The 18,991-nt window shown below is 52.3% G+C and overlaps 1 protein-coding gene across 11 annotated transcripts in view; it reads right to left on the reverse strand.

Annotated features, from left to right (window-relative positions):
* The window catches only part of ADARB1 (adenosine deaminase RNA specific B1), a 133,558-nt gene that overhangs the window by 36,279 nt on the left and 78,288 nt on the right, over positions 1–18,991 (reverse strand). For 7 of the 11 annotated variants that reach the window (XM_040483748.1, XM_040483741.1, XM_040483740.1 and 4 more), the window contains 5 exons: positions 12,076–12,150; positions 7,654–8,588; positions 3,947–4,061; positions 1,738–1,906; positions 954–1,102 (listed from right to left, as the gene is read on the reverse strand). In XM_040483748.1, the coding sequence (XP_040339682.1) occupies positions 954–1,102; positions 1,738–1,906; positions 3,947–4,061; positions 7,654–8,588; positions 12,076–12,103 (1,396 nt within the window). In that variant the 5' untranslated portion in view covers positions 12,104–12,150. Of the gene's footprint in view, positions 1–953; positions 1,103–1,737; positions 1,907–3,946; positions 4,062–7,653; positions 8,636–9,741; positions 9,819–12,075; positions 12,151–18,991 lie in introns of all 11 variants that reach the window. The other 4 variants (XM_040483742.1, XM_040483744.1, XM_040483745.1 and 1 more) reach the window with 3 other exon arrangements.

The following is an 18,991-nucleotide window of genomic DNA, read 5'->3' on the forward strand; positions in this document are numbered from 1 at the left end:
CACGTGCTCTCTCCACCCGGTAAGTGACAACCGCACGGGGCCCTGGGCAGGAAAGGCACAATGCAAACCAAAGTCGTGGAAGTAGGTCCTAAAGGGCGCTTCCATTTTAACCAAAATGTTTACTTTCTATCATTAAAAATGAGCTGAAGCAAACAGGACAAAATGCTGACATTCGCTAATTCTAGCGGATGGATATTTGAGTGTTTGTTACGTTTTTTCCCTGCATTTTTAAATTTTCAAAAATATATTATGGGGATGCATAAATAATGCAGAGAGAAGCACATGCACAAACATCTAAAGTGATTGTCTCTGGGTTACAGGAATATGGGGGATTGACATTTTTTCTTAATATTTTAAAAATATGTAGCCACCATCCAGAGCGAGAATGTGTTACTTTCATAACCAGAGAAAATCATGCACTCAAATGTTGTCTTTGCATTAAATAATGCTTAAGCTGGGGAAAAGACATGAGGACACAAGTTACTATCAAATACAAGCACCAACCTCATATGCAAACACGGGTGGAGGCAAATGTGACGCGACAGGGCCCCCTTTGCACTGGTCTGTGCTGCTTCTGAAATTTCAGCCAAATACCCCAGGTACACACGCATCGAGTCACAGTTCATCACAAACACAGATGATGCGCACCTCCGATGTACAGATACAGACTGTCCAAATTTAAATACTAAAAGCAATGTTGTTTGATATCCTCACTCCATTCTAATTCCTCAGTATATCAGAATCAACATATTTCATTAAGATTTTCTAATTAAATTACTAGTGGAAGAGAAAAATCTCCTGCTTTTATATATTCCTATCAGATCACTTTCCAGGTGAAACTCTTCAAAAAAAGGAAGAAAAGGACATTCACGCAAGTTTACTCTTCCATCTGTTACTACGCAATCACCAATCTCCTCGAGACGTTGCTACTTGCTGAGCACTGGGTCTCGTACCTTCCAGAATCGGCTCGTGCGGCGAGAAAATTCTGGCGTCCCCACAGGGAGACGTGCTGATGTACAGATGGAACTGAACGCTCTCCTTCAGCCTGAACCCGCCGCGCTCTGACTTCTGAAAGATGGACCTTTTTTGATCGTCTTTGCTACTGGAAGGAAAAAAGTTGCAAAAGGGAACTTTAAAGCTGTTGACAAAGTTTAGTCTCCCACAGTTGACGATGACTTTCAGAGGCCAGTGTTTTCACCAGGGTACAGATAAGCTGCAGCAAGAACATCTGCATGTTGTGATAAGGAACACAGCTCCTGTCCACTCAATAATGAACAAGTTATCGGGATGCGAGTGGCCTCCCCTCCTCCTCACTTAGGGCTTCAAAACAGACGACACACAGAGACGGGTGCATAAAGGAAAGTAGCTCAGACAGTTGGCCTGCCGCCTTTGTGTACGGTGACCACGATGGGTGGCCACGGTCCCAGGTGGCTTAGTTCTGCTCACACGCATGCTGCACGAGACACAAGCACACGGTCTCGAACAGACTTTTCAGATCTACGACTGCGTCAGCGGTCGGTGCACGTGCGTGTGTGTGGCACCTGGCCAGCTCTCGTCTGTACCTTGAGCCTCATGGGAAAATGGGACCCAACCGCACTGCTGCCCATAAAGTTACTGTTTTAATTAAAGAGTTTTTCAGAGATTATAGAAACAACGAAAGGTTTTGCAGTACATTCTGATGGGAGGGGAATATTTTTTGAAAACTGCTCCCCTTAGTGATTTACTTAGTGAACTTACTTTAAATAAAGCTCAAGCTGTGTATAAAGAAATCTGAGCAGGGACCTCCGAGCTACTATCTCCGCGTGGCAGTCGTTTAACGCAAGGCCACGATCACTCATGTACTCGCCATTAATGCACTTTGTTCCCGTAGAGACACTTATCACCTTGGCATCTTTCACATCTGTGCCTGAAAAACAAACGAGACATTATTCCTCCGAAGGCACAGGCACGCGTGCCTACCTGTGCTCCCGGGGTCTGCGTGCCTTCTCAGCGACTTCCCTTCCGCGCTGTGAGCCCACCACTCAGCCCATCTTCACGCGCATGCCCGCCCCTACTTCTTACCAGGGCAGACCCGGGCTCCGCAAAGCACTTCCCGCTGAGGACTCGCTGTGCAACGTTTCTGGGAAGCCAACCTCCCTGCCCCTCTAGTGCACAGACTCCGAACCTAAGGGACTCCTTTCCTCTGGACGCGGCCCCCTGGGTACAGGTAGGGAGCACCGGGTAAGGGTCAACTAACCGGTCTGGCAGTTAGTTTTGAAATTAGTAGCAAAGCACTAAGGAGGGCACGAGGAATGGCCCACAGAGGGATGAGGGGGAAAAGAGAAGTAACTCACAGTGTCCTGCCTAGGAATGCCTGTCACCATCTAACTGTACTGGGAGTGAAGCCTGCTGGGGACTTCGGGCACGGGAAACGCGTCCACCCTGACAGGCGCGGGGCAAGGCCTGGAAAGCCTGACGGTAAACCGCACTTGCTATCAGCTGAGTGCAGGGCGTGCGCCCCAAGCGGTAGTTAGGTGAGGGTTTCACTTCAGTCCTGTGGGGTCCTCTGAGGGGCACGCGACCACTGTCTCCGTCTCAAAGATGAGGGTCCTGAGGCCCAGAGGGGTCAGAGCCTGCCCAGGGTCATTCAACCACGGGGAGCCCGAGCTGAAGCAGGCCAGGTGACGTCAGGGCCACGGGCCAAAGGCTGTGTGGTGCTGCCTGCAGGCGTAAACTGTGGTGCTGAGCGAAGGCCCCGAGTGAGCTGCACACACCACGATGCAAAAACGCCCTGGGAGCCGGTCCGCGGCCCCCGAGCCCAGGAGGAGAGCCGCACGGAAGGGCCGCCCGCTGCTCACGCCTGCCGCTGGCGGAGGCCCAGAGCCTCGCCCCGGGAACGCTGCATGTCAGTAGCTGAAGCATTCACCCCTCGGGCATGTCGAGAGCAGCAGCAGAGAGAGAGGGAGAAACGGAGACAACACAGGCTTCAAACCCCAAGTTAAACTGGGACCCCGGGTCACGTCCAGAGCCCTTCATGCTACCGCAGACACACTCTCAGCTGTGCCACGGCAAACACATCGTGCACGAAAAGCCATCATCGTTAAAGCAGCAGCCACGTGTCCTAGGGCATCGAGGGCTGGATCAATGCCAAAGGTCATGGAATCACATCCTGTCCACAATCAGATAGAGGAGAGCAACATCGGGAGGAAAGGACGGAGCAGGGACCCCACAGAGGACTGAGGTGTTCTCCCTGGCCGGCAGGTGTAGACAGGTAAACCACTACTGGCTTGCTCTCTGGCCCTAGGGCCGGATGTCTGCACACGGCCAGCGGGGCTGAGTGGACGACTCAGTGTAGAGGGCCCCACAAGGAGCCTCAGACTCAGCCCCAGCCTGGCCAGCTGCAGGGACCCAGCAGGGGGCACGGCTGTGGCCTCCTGCTCTTGGGGTGGTCCAGGAGCAGGAGCTGCTGAGCGTTCTCACCCCCCCGGGTGAGGGAAAGAACTCAGAGAGGGCGCCTTGTCCTGCTGGGACTTCCGGGTTCATTTAATAGGGTTTCATGTGTCATCCCAAAGAGTGCTTTTTACCCAAGCAATTTCTGCTCTTGCTAGAGCTGCTCGTCTGCCCGATAAAAGTCACGCACAAACTATCTGGAGGCATCACCATTAGTTGGGAGGTCAGATACGTCCCGCTTTCAAATGACAGAGGTGCATTTTGCTGCCCTTTTCCAGAGTAGATCAAAACCACTCATTTATGGTGACAGGAACCAGACATTAATATAGTGTGCCGTCCCCAAATAAAAAACTGAGGTTAAGAAACGGAACATCTGTAGGTGCAATTCCTACGTTTGCATATGACAAGGACTCTGAAGAATTAGGAAGATAGTTCCCGTCAGGGTCCCAGAGATGGTCACAGTCTGACCATCTTCCCCTCTTTTTTAGGCGGGAAGAAAGGCACCCCAATGTTTTACCTGTTGTCATGACGATGCCGGCAAGAACTTTCCTACGTGCGTGAGGAGAGGAGAAGTTGTCCGTCAGGTCACCGAACTTATCCAGCACCAGGCGAGCCACGGCGTCCGCTAACACCTGAGGACCACAGCAGGGAGTCAGGGCCCTGTGCACACCAACACAGCGGTCCCTTCAGAGTGGCCTCATAGACGGCTTCTCTTTTGGAAAACCACACAGGGAAATCTGACAAACAAGCGCGTGTGAGTGAGCGTGTGTGTGTGTCTGTGTGCTTTCCCCTCAGAACGCTCCCCAGAAACAGAGGTCCAAGGAATTCGAGGCTCTGGATGGACTCCTTCAACAGATCTCACAGACAAGGACGGTCCAGAACCGGTGCCACCCGTCTGGTCCACCGGGATCCCCTCGGACGAGGGAAGCGAGGCCACCCCGGGCCACCTGCCCCGCACGCCCTCTGCTCTGCACCAGGCTCTCCCAGCCTCCGGGGCCACACTCCCGGGAGCATCAGGGCTTGTGAAGGACACGAAAGTGCTTCTTTCCCTCAACACGGAAGGGCTGCCATCGGCTGGAGGCCCGGCGGGGCCAGGGAACATCAGGGCAAGGACAGGGGCGGTGTGTGGAAGCCCGAGCCCCACGGCAGTTCCCACAAGGCGCCTGGGGCCAGGCCAGGGAGCAGGGTGCGAGTGCCCACAGGGACCCCTGTCTTCCTCCCTGCCGTGGGGCAGCCAGCCAGCCAGCCTCTCGTGCCTCGGTTTCTCCAACGTGCAAACCAGCCGCCCTGCCTGCCCAGAAACCAGCGCTCACGAGCGTCCGGCAGGGCGTTTCTCACTCGGCCCAACCGGCCGCGGGCAGCACCAGCGGCCGTGCTCTCCGAGGGAAGGGGTGAGGGCGCCTGGCACGTTTCCATGCCCACAGCCTGCACCGGAGGACGCTGCTCAGGAGCAGACACACCCGGCAGAGCGTGGCCACAGTCCCACCTTCACGGCTCACAACTCATCTCGGGTATCAGGGTTTGGGGAGATGCCGCCTGACGGGGGCGTGTGTGAAGAGCCGTGTCCCCACCGAACCCACACCTGTCTCGGCAACCAAACGGCCGGATCCAGTGTCCCGGCTTGGCCCCTAGGAAAACACTCCCCAGATGAACAGACACGTCCCGCATCCCGAATGACGACTTATTCTGAAGAACAAAAGTTGCCATGAAAGCTCTCCTGCTGCTGCACCGGAAAATACCAGGGAGCCCAGGAAGACTGCGCTCGAGCCAGAGGCGTGGGCGTGGACACAAGACGCAGGGCGGGGCAGCAGGCCTCCCCCTCCCCCCTGTCTCCTGTCCCACGCGGAGGGTCCACGCCACACATGTGGCTGCAGGCCACACGGTGGTGAGGCTATCAGAGTAAGGATCACGTGTTCCAACTTATATAAAAGAACAAATCCTAAGAGAGGCTAAGGATAAGCCAGAGAAAAGAAAAGCGTCTGATGGAAGGTTTGGCAAAGTTCTAAACCACGGAGCTCAGAGATGTGCAGGTCGGGCCCTTAGGGTGACACGGACTCGTGAGAGGCAGGCACTTGGGGCACCCGGACAGTTTTTCTTCCCCTTAAAGAGACTGTGATCTCATTCCTACAAGTAAGGAAGAGAGTCTCCCTCTGCACGTCGGGCGCCACACGAATCACACCTGTGTCCCCACAGCCCCAGGCAGCGCCCAGGAGCTGCGAGGCCCCAGTTCAAGGCTGGCTGTGGCGCTGGCTGCTTGGTTGTGCCGCGTTAACAAAATCCACTACCGGCAGGGGCTGCGGCCACATCTCTGGGTTTAAACCCTGGGCCACCACCAGGAACACGATGAAGGTGAAAAGTCCTACGAGCAGGGAGGGCCGGCCCAACGCCCTCAAGGGTTACTCCAGGAAAGCAGTGAGGATGCTCACCGTTCCAGGATGTACGTCTGGAAACCTCCGGGCCAAAGGCAACACAGTCCAGAAATAAAGCTGTAAGGGCTGATTCTGCGAAGGCCACCCCAGGCCCTCCCAGGAAAGCATGAGCATGTCCTGAGCTCCCGAGGGGCCTCCAGAGACACCACGGTGGGTGCGCTGTGAGCAGAGACAGGACACCTAGCTCCACGCCTGCAGGCCCCCTGGGCCCCGACCAGAGGTTCAGAGACGACCACTGGGCGCCTGCAAGAACTCCAGGCAAGTGGCATCAGGCAGGGCTGAGAGCACCCCACCCTGTCCCTCACACAGGATTCCCATAGACGCCCCTCCCCAGTGAGGCCCCCCGGGGCCCCCGGTGGAGCAGAAGCATGGGGCCAGGCCGGGGATCAGGGGTAAGTGCGCTCAGGGACCCCCGTCTTCCTCCCTGCTGTGGGGCAGCCAGCCAGCCTGCAGCCAACCCAGGCATGTGGGGCTCACGGGGTTCACCTCAAACACGACAGCAGGCGCCACAGGAGTCAGGTGGCCTCAGATGCTAATCTGCACCCAAGCTGGAGTGCACTGAGCCATGGAAGCCCGAAATACATCCTCTCTACGGGGCCGGCTTGTGGAATCTTCTGAAAAATGTCAGCAAGGGGTCAAGAGGGGAAGTGATTCTTTGGTTCGTAAAAGACCAGTAGAATATTCTGAATGGGTTACTTTATACTGATGTCGCATTTGGTTGCTTTAGGCAAAATAAAGTTTCTTTTTCCAAAACCTTGCACTACCGGCCATTTCGGGAGGTTACCCTGACTGTGTCCAAGGACAACTGGGAAGCTGTTGCATCCTGGATTCTTCTGAGACAGATGCAAGTTGTCCCATGTGGCAATTGGAGCCCTTCATTTTTTTCCCATCAAACCATTTCAGATTTTATCTTTAATAGTAATAGTTTGACAAAAAGGAATAGAGAAAGTCATCAGGTTTTCTCTCTAAAAGAGTAATTTTTACACTAGGCCAGAAAAAAACCTGGGTTTCCAAGAAGAGAAGCAACACGTAATCAGAGTCGTAGGATTTAGAGATGCCAGCTACAGCTGTTTCCCCTCCTCTCTTCCCTTTTCGAGTCAGCCAGGAGCCCGCCCTGAAATCCTGTCTCCACCCTGGTCTTACGCGGGAGGGCCGCCCTAGGCCAAGCCAAGTGTGGCCACCTACCTCCAGCCCAGCAGGAGGGAAGCCCGCACGGATCCCAGGTACGGACTCCCGGGCCCCTGGAGTGCCACCAAAGGGTCCCCTTCCTTCTCCCACCTCTGAGAGGCTCACAGACCCGCTACGGTGCGCCCTCTGCCTGGCTGGCCCTTGGCCTTGGGGACCGTCAGAGTTGCGGGACACCCGCCCTGACCCGGACGCGGGCAGCCTCACTTCTGTGCTCGGGACTCTCCGGTGAGACTTTGCAGGGAGCACCGCCGACCTGGGATGTGGTCCCCGTGCTCTGGTCACAGGCTGCTGCGGGACGCGGGTCCCCACAGAGGCGGACGGTGTGGGAAGGGAGCCACACGGGCTGCCGTGCAGAGCGGGGCAGGGCTCAGCCTGGAGGGCGCGAACGGCACTGCTCTGGGGGACAGGGTTTTGTGGGTCCCGCCCGCGTGTGATGGCCCCAGACGGGCGGCCCGGCACAACCGGTGCGGGCAGGGCAGGGACACCTGGAGCCAGACTTACCGGTGACGCGCGGACGGGGCGCCAACAGCGACAAAGAGGAGCGAAGCCCTGTCTGAAAGCACTGCCAAGACACGGCCACCGTTCCGGCAGCACCACAGTTCCTCACCTGCGGTAAATGCAACTGAAGGCCCTCGCTGGGGATGGGCTGGCGAGACGGTGTTTGATCCAAGTGCAAATTAAAAATGGTCGCCAGGGCAGACTGCGCAGCCCGGGCCTTGGCGAGCTTTTTGTTCCGGCCCGAGCCCTCGAAGAACTGGCCGTCCACCACCACAGACATGACAAAGCTCTTGGCGTGGCTCTCCCCGCTCTCCGACAGGAAGTCGTACTTGAGCCCCGGCCGCAGCTCGTTCAGGATCATCACGGGGTTCTTCCCGCTCGGCGGCGGGAACGGCGGAGGGCCGGGCAGGGGAGGCTGCGCGAGGCCGGCGGGTGCCGGGGACGCGGCCAAGCTGAGGTCCCCGCTGGAACTAAAGGAGTCGTCCCCGTTGGAGCCCAGGTAGAAGGGCGCGTCCGACCTGTCCGGGGTCTCGAAGCCGTTGAAGAGCGTGTCGGGGAAGTCGGCCTGGTCGGACGTGAAGTCCGTGTTGGCGGACAGGGTCCTCCCCATGGCCAGGTGGGCCTCGGAGGCGTTGGGGAACTGAACGAAAGAGCGCAGGGCCTTCTCCGCGGCGTGCAGCTTGGCCTTCTTCTTGGTGGGGCCGGAGCCCTCGAACACCTGCCCGTTCACTTCGACGGACATGACGAACAGAGGCGCGTGCACCGGCCCCGTCTGCGACAGCAGCGCGTACTGCAGGCCGGGCTTGATCTCGTTCAGCTGCATCAGGGCGTTCTTGGGCAGCGCGGGCCCCGGCGGCCGCCTCCTCTTCTTCAGGCGGAACTTGGCGTGGCCATTGCTGCCCTCCTCCAGGGGCCGCTTCCGGCCGGTGCCGCCACCGCCCCCGTTGGAGAGCGGGGCGCCCTCGCCAGGCCCGGGGGCGCTGCCGTCCGTGGGGGGCGCGCTGTCCAGACCGCAGCTTTCCTTAACATCTGTGCTGCTCGAACCTGCGGTGCCCAGAAAGAGTAACTTACAACGCCTTCGTTGCAGGATCTTGTAAATGCAAAATTTATAGATTCCTTTATCTCTCTTTGTAACTGGTTAAGTGATGTGTGCTTATTCACTCTGCCTCTGGCCGTACGTGCAAGGGCCGCACCTTCAACCCAAGAACTGCCACCTGCACCAAGATGGGCAACCGTACGTTTCGCTAACTCATGGCCAACGCCATGTGCGACTACCGTCCCCAACTGCTTTTGCATTCAAGGGTGGATTTTTAAAACAGTTGTTTTCTACAAGAATATTCTGAAGCACCTAGAGATGCTTTACTCAAGCTTGTCGGGGTGTGGGGTGATAAATTAATCCTGAAAAAGCTTCCCTCAGTAAGTCCAATGTCAGTATTGACACACATTCTCCTCCTTTTCAATGTCACTTGCTCTGACTGCGCCCACACCGGGCTCCGGACCGCAGTACCTCCCGGAGCAGGGCCAGGACTTACAAGATGCACTCACAAGGAATTAGCGTTTCAGGGTTAGAATATTCGATCACTGTGTGCGCTCGTTGGATTCAGCCCGTGAATCAATCTGGGAAAACTCCTCATGTCATCACTGAGGGATACAGCCTCACTTCTAGTATTAACTCACATTTTTTCATGACATACAGGGATCGATTTATCTCTGAATCCTTAATATATTCCACGATAGGAAAAAGTACATAACAAGACATAAAACTCAAGCTGCAAACAGGCTACCACTTCCTAACTTTCCAAGTAAAGGCAGCGATTTTGTCTTTTTTTAAGAAACAAATATTTGACGGATTGACAGGACAAGCTGCCTATCCCACCTTTTAAAGGTAGTTTCTATTTGCAGTTAACGAAGATAATTTTAAAACTCTCTAAGTTTGGAGAAATAAATACGATTTTAATTTCAAACCGGGGAATTAAAAGGCATTTACTCTTCTCTGTAAGTTTATTAGGCTTTTTTTAAAAAGAGAGAAAGAAACAATTCCCTGTTTTCCCGGCTCATCTTTATAGGCCGTCTGCCGCGTGAAGCGTAGGAGTAATGACCGGGGCCCTGTCAGTGGGACTGCACTGGAAGACCTTTCATTAGCGCTCAAAGATGTAGCTAGCAACCGAAATAATTTTTACACATGTAAGCAACTTACAAGTGCCCTGACAAGGCAGCCCTCGGGTCACGGTACATAATCCAGAAGTAGATGCTTGTGACGCTAAGCAAACAGCACTGTGGACACGGGAGGATAAATGGGACAGAAAGTCCGACTGACGGCCACCAATCCCCAAAGTGAAAGTTCTCAAACTTCCGGGGCAGCCGGCCCTCAGCTGGGATGTAAAGAATAACCCTGGCTTAAACCCAGACCCTGGGAAACGGGCTCTGCACGGAGGCGGAGGTTGGGAGGCTGCTGACCTCTCTCTGCAGACGTCAAATACTCCCCAGTACTCCCGACACACACACCACTTCTCCCAGTTGACAAAGCTGACGGAATGGACACTAAATTTTCATTTATAACATCCTCCAGCAAAAGCTCGATAGGTTACTCCTTTCGGTGCTCGAAGGAAACAAAGGTTAAAAAGGGCAGAGCAAGACAGAATTTAGGTGAACGAATAGGCAAGAACGTCACACGTCAGGCGACTGCAAACATCCTGACGCTGTTGCCAAACAGGATTATCGACATGGAAAATCAGGCCGTGTAGACACACGCGCAAGTGTGTTCCATCACAGACTCACTGTCTCTGAAACAAAGGCTGTCCTTTAGGAGATAAAAATGATCAGTATTGGATTGACAAACAATCTTGAGATGTAAAAGAAAAAAAAATACGCTTCCTATAATAGAGTTCACGTAAATTCCAAGTTGTTACTTGCTTCAGAAGCACTCAGACACTGCTCCTATCCCGTCTTATCAGAGGTGCTGCTGTGTAAAAGAAACACACACTGAATTAGACAGACAGACCCTGCTATCACAGCTCTTCCTAAGCAGACGTGGGCGCGACGTTAACTCACGGACGTGAACGCCACCCAATAAAATCTTTTGCTGCTTTCCAAACGGTAGGAAATGTGGGACCTCACCACAGACCTCCAGACCGGAACCCGCATTCACCCTTCAGGAAAATCACCCAGAAGAATCCTTCATCTTGGTGAGTTACCACAGGATCTGCGTGCCGTGCAGTCTCCACCCCCGCCAGGCGGACAACAGCCCGCGGCCCCGAGCAAAGGAGGCTTAGGGGACACGTGCTCACACGGTCCTCACGGGGGGCTAGTGCCCGGGCAACAGTGGCCATGGTGAGTGGAGCTGATGAGCAAAGACAGGCTGCGCCCCAAACAGGCCTTAAGAGTAGGCTCTGATGGGGACACCAGCCGGGAGACAGCACCCTGCAGGCAGCGCCACGGTCGCGCTTTCCCACACTCGCAACTGCCAAAGAGCACGTTCTCCGTGTGGTTCGTGCAACCAAGGCCCAGAGCACTGCAGAGCTTGGCGGCCCAGGAGGCGGGAGCGCCCTGCCCACTGAGCTTCTGGGTCCTAAGTGGCCGCAAGCCCAAGCCCAAGGCCTCAGCTGGTCGGCCCTGGGAGAAGTCACAGGGAGACGTACTGAGCGGTGTTCTAGTCACAGTGACCAGTCTCGGTACGAAGTCACCCGGTGTGCATGCCCGCCTGCTCCTCCCTGGGCACGACCAGACGCTGCAAGTAAGGATGCAGATCAGAAAATGGTGTCTTCGCTGTCATTGGCCCAACTTCTGTGGGAGCCTTTAAACCTTATCCAAATGCACTGCTCTCAGGGATTAAATGTAAAACAGAAGAGACAAGTGCATTCCGCAAACTTCTTTCGGTAGAGAGCACCACTGTGGGGGGCCGGGGGTGGGGGGAGCTGTGTGCCCCTGAGGCTCGCCGCCCTGCTCCACAGACGGGACAGTGTGGCAGACAGAGCAGGCCCCACGGTGAGCTCCGGTCCACAGCAGCCCAAAGGCTCGCCAAAGTCTTGGAAACTTAAAATCAGCAGGCTTGCGGGAGCCCCCTTCCCTCAAAGCACAGGGAGAATTCGCTGTCTTTGCAGGGGAAAATTTAGCCACTATTCTCCCAAATGACCAAGTATTTCAATCAATCCCAAAGGGTATCTCAGATTTGCACACATGAAAATCCAGCCACTGGTAGGAGACCCACGCCGCGACATGGCACGAACCCGTGCAGCCGTGAGGCACGTGCATCTAGAGACACGTGTTCTCCCTCCTAGTACACACGTGTCGGTCCCAGAACGGTGGCCGTGGAAGGTCCAGACAGACGGCTGTGAGGAAAGTGCCCACACAAGTACCAACACCTACTGCAGGGAACACATCAGAAAGTTAAAACATGCCACCGTTAGCAGCCCATTTCGCAGGAAAGGAAATCACTTTTCCCAAATTCGTCTCATTACAACTATTTACAAGAACACTACGATGGTAACGGAGAATTAGCTACTTGACGCTACATGATGGGCCCAGGTCTTACTCATGTTTTCTTCTTCTTCTACATCCATGGCAAAGTGCTTGTGAGGGTCTCTTGACTGGCGGAGACGGTTTCTGTCTGAAAGACAGCAAGAAAATGACTTTGAGCGTGCCCGTCGCATGAGCACAGGGGGTAAGTCCGCTGTCGGGAACCACCGCGACAGAAGTACAAGTGAGAGGAGAAGCCTCCACACGAGGAGGGCTACTCTGTCGTCCAGCACCGAACGCGGGGATGCGCCCTCTGCTCTGGCACGGTCCGGGACACCGAAGGACCGCCAGCCGGGGCCGCGCTGCCAGGAGGGACGGCGGAGGTAGAAGGAGACACGGCAAGGGAGGCGCCGTCTGAGTGGGGCGGACCGTGCCGGGGACGGGGGCCCTGGAGGGCAGGGAGGACGAGGACGGCTCGGAGAGAGGCTTCCCATGGGACGCAGTGAAGACGCTCCATGTCACAACGGAAGACAACAGAGCCACACACACGCCAGCCCATGCCATTGGCCATTGGCCATGCCAACGGTCACCACCGCCCATAGCACTCTGGTCTGGCCGGAGCAAGGCCACTGCAGGATTTCCCCCCACTTCTTTTCTTCGTCCTGAACAGCACCTCGTGTGGGTGCCACTAAAGGGCACACACAGCTGTTCAAGTCGGACCTAGCCCCTTAGCCACCTGTGACTTCCTTTGTTGGCAGGAGAAACCACAGGCACCCTCAAGGAACAATTACTCCGATTCTCCAACTACGAGCAAGTTCAAAGCCCCGTCTTCCTGAATACTGTGGCTGTGCCCTGCAAGGCTGTATGAACGCATTGTCCATAATAAAGGGCCCCATCAGACGGCGAGCGAGGAAAAGACTGCAAATGTTCTGGCCACAATCTCTTTGTATAGAATAAAACCGAAATGAAACTTACACTGTAAGTCACTAAAAGGCAAATCAGTGCTTTCAGGATAATGGTAACAAAAATGTGCTGAAATAGGCACGTGTGTCGTAAATGTCCCTCAGGTATCTAAAATGTGTGTTTTCATGACAATCGCGTGTTAATAATGGCGAATCCCAACATATAACTGGCAAATTTGTTGCTAAAAGTTACATGGGTTTCTATTTAGAACCCTTTATTTATTTTATCTATTTAAGTAATCTCTGCCCCCACGTGGGACTCGAACCCGCGACCCCAAAGTGAAGACCTGCTTGTCCCCCTGACTGAGCCGCCGGGGGCCCTCTATTTAGAGTCCTTTATTCAAGAAAGTGTTCCGCATAGTTTCAAAAGCATTGCTATCTTGTATTGATTAATTACTTCATGATGTATTTGCTGAAAATGTATTTGGTGCAAAGCACAGGGTAGATACTATAAAACCTGAACGGATCAAGTAGATTCTGCAATTGAGAAATTTAAATATAAATATCACCTGAGTAGCTGATCATATTAAGGGATTATTAATTGTTTCAGGGGTGGAAATGGTGCTTAAATTTTAGGGATATATTCTGAAGTACTTACACACAAAATGGTAATATCTGGGGTTTATTACTATGAACTAGCACACAGTGCGAGTGTAGGGAACAGCAGACGGTGTCCGGGTGGCACAGAGGGGTCATGCTGGTGTGCTGATGCCCGCTGATGGGCACGAAGGCTTCCATTTGCAATTCTGAATTTGCACGTGCTTTAACATTCCCTTACGGAAAGTTTTCATAAAGAGGAACTTCCTCGAGGTCCAAAGTGGGAGGGAAGAGGTCATCGCGGGGTAAACCACACTTCGCCCTCGGTGGAATGCGGGTGCTCTGAGGGGTCACTCAGTGGGAAGACGGGTGTGTGACGGCTAACCCGAGCGAGAGGGCAGGCCGGGGGCACACCCTGAAGACGGCCGGCAGGTGGCCTGCAGGAAAGCACACAGTCACAGGGCACGTCAGAGGAACCCCAACTATTAACGCTGGACACACACTCAAAGCCGCGCAGGGCACTCTGTTCTTACTGGCTGGACACCGGTTTCGGAACAGCAGAAGGGATGTGCACAGTGGCCAGGGGAGCAGGGGTCATCTCTCCTTTTCTCCAGCTCAGTACAAGCAACTCTCCTGGACAGGACGTCTAGAGCGAACATCGGAAAGGCTCTGGGGGGAGGGAAGAAGGCAGGCCAGGTCACAGACCAGGTCGCAGACGAGCTGGGGACCAAGGAACTGTGCAGCAGGGAGCCCCCCGGGCCTGCTTTTCGCCTCGTTATCCCAGACCGGGAGCCGAAGACGCTGGTAACCTGGAAACACCGGGAGACAGACAGAGACAACACACACGACCCAAACAAGAACTGACTGTGGCCAAAGGTCCAAGACAGGCACCCACCAGCTCGACAGGCAACTGACGGAGGAAACGCCCTCCCCGGCCGGACCCCACCCTCCCACCTGCACCGCACAGCCAGGGCTGACACTCGGGGAGCCTGCCAAGGTGCCCACCTCATCCCCACTGGGGGTGTCAGGGGAGGCCCAGCCGGGAGTCAAGACTCGCCTCCACCTGGCAACGTCAGTGGACACCACAGAAGAGCGGCAACCTGGGAACTGTCAGCGGTGGCCTGTGGGGAACCTGGACCCGCACGGCAGTGATGAGGGGGGGGCCCCCTCCCCTGACAGAGAGAGCGGCGTGCGAGAAAGTCAGTGGAAACAGGAAGCTCCAGTAAGACTCTTGGAACATAATCCGTCCAGGTTTCAAAGCAAAAATCATTCATCCTACGGAGAGCCACAAAGATCTCTACCTGAATAAAAAAACACAATCAACAGAATGCCAACCCAGAGATGTTCCAATTACTGGAAAAAGATGTTAAAGCGGCTGTCACCAAAAAGAAGGAAGCGAGGAGTAAGTCTAAATGATTTTAGCGGCTGATTGAGCAGCACCGGTCAGCAGGCCGGCGTGGAGTCGGTGAGGGACAGACGCGCAGAACAAGGGACCTAGCGAGAGGCCTGACCAACAGGTCACGCAGTGGACGACGGTGCCAGCGAGGGGCCGTGGAGGAGGAACGGTGCTGTCCACAGAGGGTGCCGGAGCCCCGGGGCACCCAAGTCTGCACCCTGCATGGGACCCACTCAAAATGGACCAAGGGGCTTCAATGAGAAACAACGAACTCACAGGAGAAAACCCTCAGGGTCTCGGATGAGGCAAAGAGCCTGCAGACTGGCACCCAATACACGACCCGTGACAGGAAACGCTGACAAACTGGGCTCCTCCAAAGGAAACACTCCTGCTTGAGACCCTATTGAGGAGACACAAAGACAGGCCACAGATGGGGAGAAAAGGTTTGAAAGCCACGTATCCAAATAGAACACACGTGAGATTCTCAAAACTAAACGATAAAACAAGCCGGTCAGAAAACGGACAGGAGACATGAACAGCCAGTATCATCATAGAGGATATACGTGGAGAGAGAGATGGCAAGAAAGCACATGACACGGGGTCCGCGACCGTCAGCCCCGGGGAAATGCAGCTTCAACCACGTGAGGCACCCCCACACACCCGTGAGAGCGGCTCACGTACAAAACGGTGACCACCGCACACGCGGGCACGGACGCAGACAAACCAGATCCCTCGCACGTGGCCGGCGGGACCGGAACACGGGGCGGCCGCTCTGGAGAGCGGTTGGGCAGCTTCTTAAAAACTGAACATGGGCATTTTATCCCAGAGAAATGAAGACACGGTTCACGTACAAACTGTGTCCGGGGGCACCTGGCTGGCTTGGTTGTTAAAGCGTGCAACTTTTGAACTCACGAGTTCAAGCCCCACGTCAGGTGAAGAGATTACTAAAAAAAAATTTTTGTAATAAACATGACTGTTTATAGCAACTTGATTCCTAACAGTCCCAAACTGGGGACAACCCAGACGCCCTTCAACAGGTGAATGATTGAATAAAATGTGGCCCATCCATACCATGGAATACTATGTGGCAATGAAAAGGAGCAAACTATTGATATACACAACAGTCCGGAGGGATCGCCAGAGAATAGGGCTTCCTGGAAAAAACCAATCTCGTGGCCACTGCACGGACCCATGTATATTCCATTGATACGTAACATTCTTGAAATGAGAACACTGTACAAATGGGGAACAGGTTAGCGGTCATCAAGGTTTGGGGAGGCTGTGGGTGTGGCCTCCCCAAACGGCAACAGGAGGGATCTGTGTGGTAAAAGAACGTCCTGGGTCTTAACTGTATGGAGGTCAACATCCTCATCGCAGGGTGCGCTGTGTAAAGCAAATATGGGCCCTCTCTCGTGTCATTTCCTTACGGCCATGTGTGGATCTAAGTGATCTCAAGATAAGAAGTTAAATTAAGAGTAAGCAGAAGGCTCACTACACAATGAAGCAACCCCCGGTCCGTGGAGGGCTCCCCTGGGGGTCTGGGACGATGAGAGTCCCCCTTGCAACAGTAATGACGGTGAGTCCGAGCGCAATGGTGCCGGGCTCTAACGGGGCTCACCTGACCTGTAGAGCTCACCTTGCTCACCTGCTCTTACATATTAAAACCCTAAAAAAAGGACATGGGAAATGTCTCACAGTAGAAAATGATCAGGCTGTGCCCGGGGGCGTGTGGTACATGCACATTAAGAATGGCAGCCAAAAATCTCCTGCAGAGCAGAAGTCAACATTTTCAGCTTCTACAAATGCCAACTCTTATACCAAAGGTTATAAAACAAAGCAACATAATAAATGCGAGCACTTTAGGGCATTTCACATAACCATTTTTCTTTCATTCTGCAAAGCACTTCTTCTGGCCCGGACGACAAACACATTAAGAATTAAAGCTCCACAAAACCCCCATACGGAACACAATTCCAGGAACGGCCAATTAGAGAAAAGCTTTATTTGACAGCAGTGTTTAAATAATTTCCTCCTTTTTCGGAATGCCCCTGCAGCAGTAGGAACCAAGCTAGGCTTGGGGGGCACCAAGGTGTGAAAAGACCACTCAAGTTGCCATCAAAGGACCTGGATTTAAGTGTAACCGCATTCCAGTTAGAATTGCAACAGAACTAGGCCAGTTGGTTCTAAAGCTTATGTGGAGAAATGAACAAGTCCGAACAGCCACAAACACTACCTAGAGAAGCGATGAGGCAGGGCCAGACCTCCCAGACCGGACACAGTGCGGTGTCAACGCCCAAAACAGCATGCATGGTTCGCAGACGACCCATCGGTGTGATGGCGGCCAAGTCCAGGGTCACAACAAGCACACCCCAGAACTCACTGCGTGGACAACGTGGTGCCCCGAGTCAGTAACGAGTACTTCCTAACAAACGGGAGTGGACATGGGGTGACCGCATGCAAGAACTGACTTCAAATGGCACGATTCAACCCGCTATGTTTTATTTCTCAGGTGGCGGGTGGCGGACAGTTATCTGCTGTATTATTGTACCTTTGTAGATGCACATGTTGTAACACGAAGTACACAACATGTGTGTAAAAAGAACGTTCCTCTTGTCTTCTGACAGTACCCTTATCTCTCCACCAGGGAGAGGGAAGCTGGGCATGTTCCTACCTCTTCATGCTCTCCCCTCCCTTTAGGAAAAAACATATTCTGGAATAAATATAAAGAACATGACTTACTTATACTAAAGATGTGCCGGAACAGGGATATTCTCTATTGTACTGCTATACTATCTTTAGGAATTCACTAAAAATGTATAGATTAAAAAAAAAAATGTTTAAGACAAGCAGTAAACTTGGTTAAAATTACTAGCAATTATTACTGGATTTTATCCATTTTTATTCTCAAAACAGAATGGTTTTAAGAAAAGTTTTACATATTACTTGTGGTTGTTATGGGTTTTATTTTTAACAGCCATACACTGCAAGTTTTTAAAAAGAGAAGTGTTAAAATGGAGGTTATTGGTGTTGATTCTTTACTATAAATCAAGCAACATGCTAAAGTCTAGATTAATTTTATAACTGTAGCAAAAATATTAAATGATGATTTGATTATGTACCAAAGGTAACCGAAATATAAAATTCTTAAATCATTTGAAGGAAAGTAACCTGAAATTCAACAACTTAATCATGTATGTTTAGAGAATAAATTTCATGATTTGTATTTTGCTTTCACTACTATACAAACAAAATACTATCACTGAAGTATCTGAAACATTCAATTTATAACATTTACAATAAAATATTTTTTTTTCTAGGCAACCATCCAAGTAATGGATGTTCAATTACCCTTCAGAGATTCTGCATGCATTGAACAAGATATGGCAGGCTGTGCATAGGAAATAAAGTTCATGCATTACTGCTACAAACGTTTTTTCTAATGAAATGCAACTTGGAATAATTATAATAATTATATAATATTATATAAAATATATATAATATATATATATTATATTAATATATATATATATATATATAATAAGCACAGCAATCAACAACAACAACAACAAAAACCCTCCTCGAACTAATAAGTAATTATAGCTAGGTTGCAGTATAACAGGTTAACATACCAAAGTCAATTGCTTTCCCAGATACCAGCAATAAATATATGGAATTTGAAATAAAAAATAAAATACTGTTTACATTAGCAGCCCCCAAAAAATAAAACATTTAGGTATAAACCTAACAATATGTACAAGACCTATATGAGGAAAACTATAAAACTCTAACAAAATCAAATACCTAAATTAACACAGAGATATTCCATGTTCATGGATAGGAAGACTCAATACTGTGACGATGTCAGTTCTTCCCAACTTGGTTTGTCTGTAGATTGAATGTGATCCCCATCAAAACCCCAGCAAGTCATTTTGTGGCTATTGACAAACCGATTCTAAAGTTTATAGAGAGACAAAACACCCAGAATAGCCAACACAATGTTGAAAAAGAACAAAGTTGGAGGACCGACACTACTGACTTCAGGACTCGCTGTAAAGCTACAGTGATCAAGACAGTGTGGTGGTGGAGAAAGGACACAC

This window comes from Herpailurus yagouaroundi, unplaced genomic scaffold (genome assembly GCF_014898765.1).
Source record: "Herpailurus yagouaroundi ecotype Mexico unplaced genomic scaffold, PumYag 162, whole genome shotgun sequence".
Lineage (NCBI taxonomy): Eukaryota > Metazoa > Chordata > Mammalia > Carnivora > Felidae > Herpailurus > Herpailurus yagouaroundi.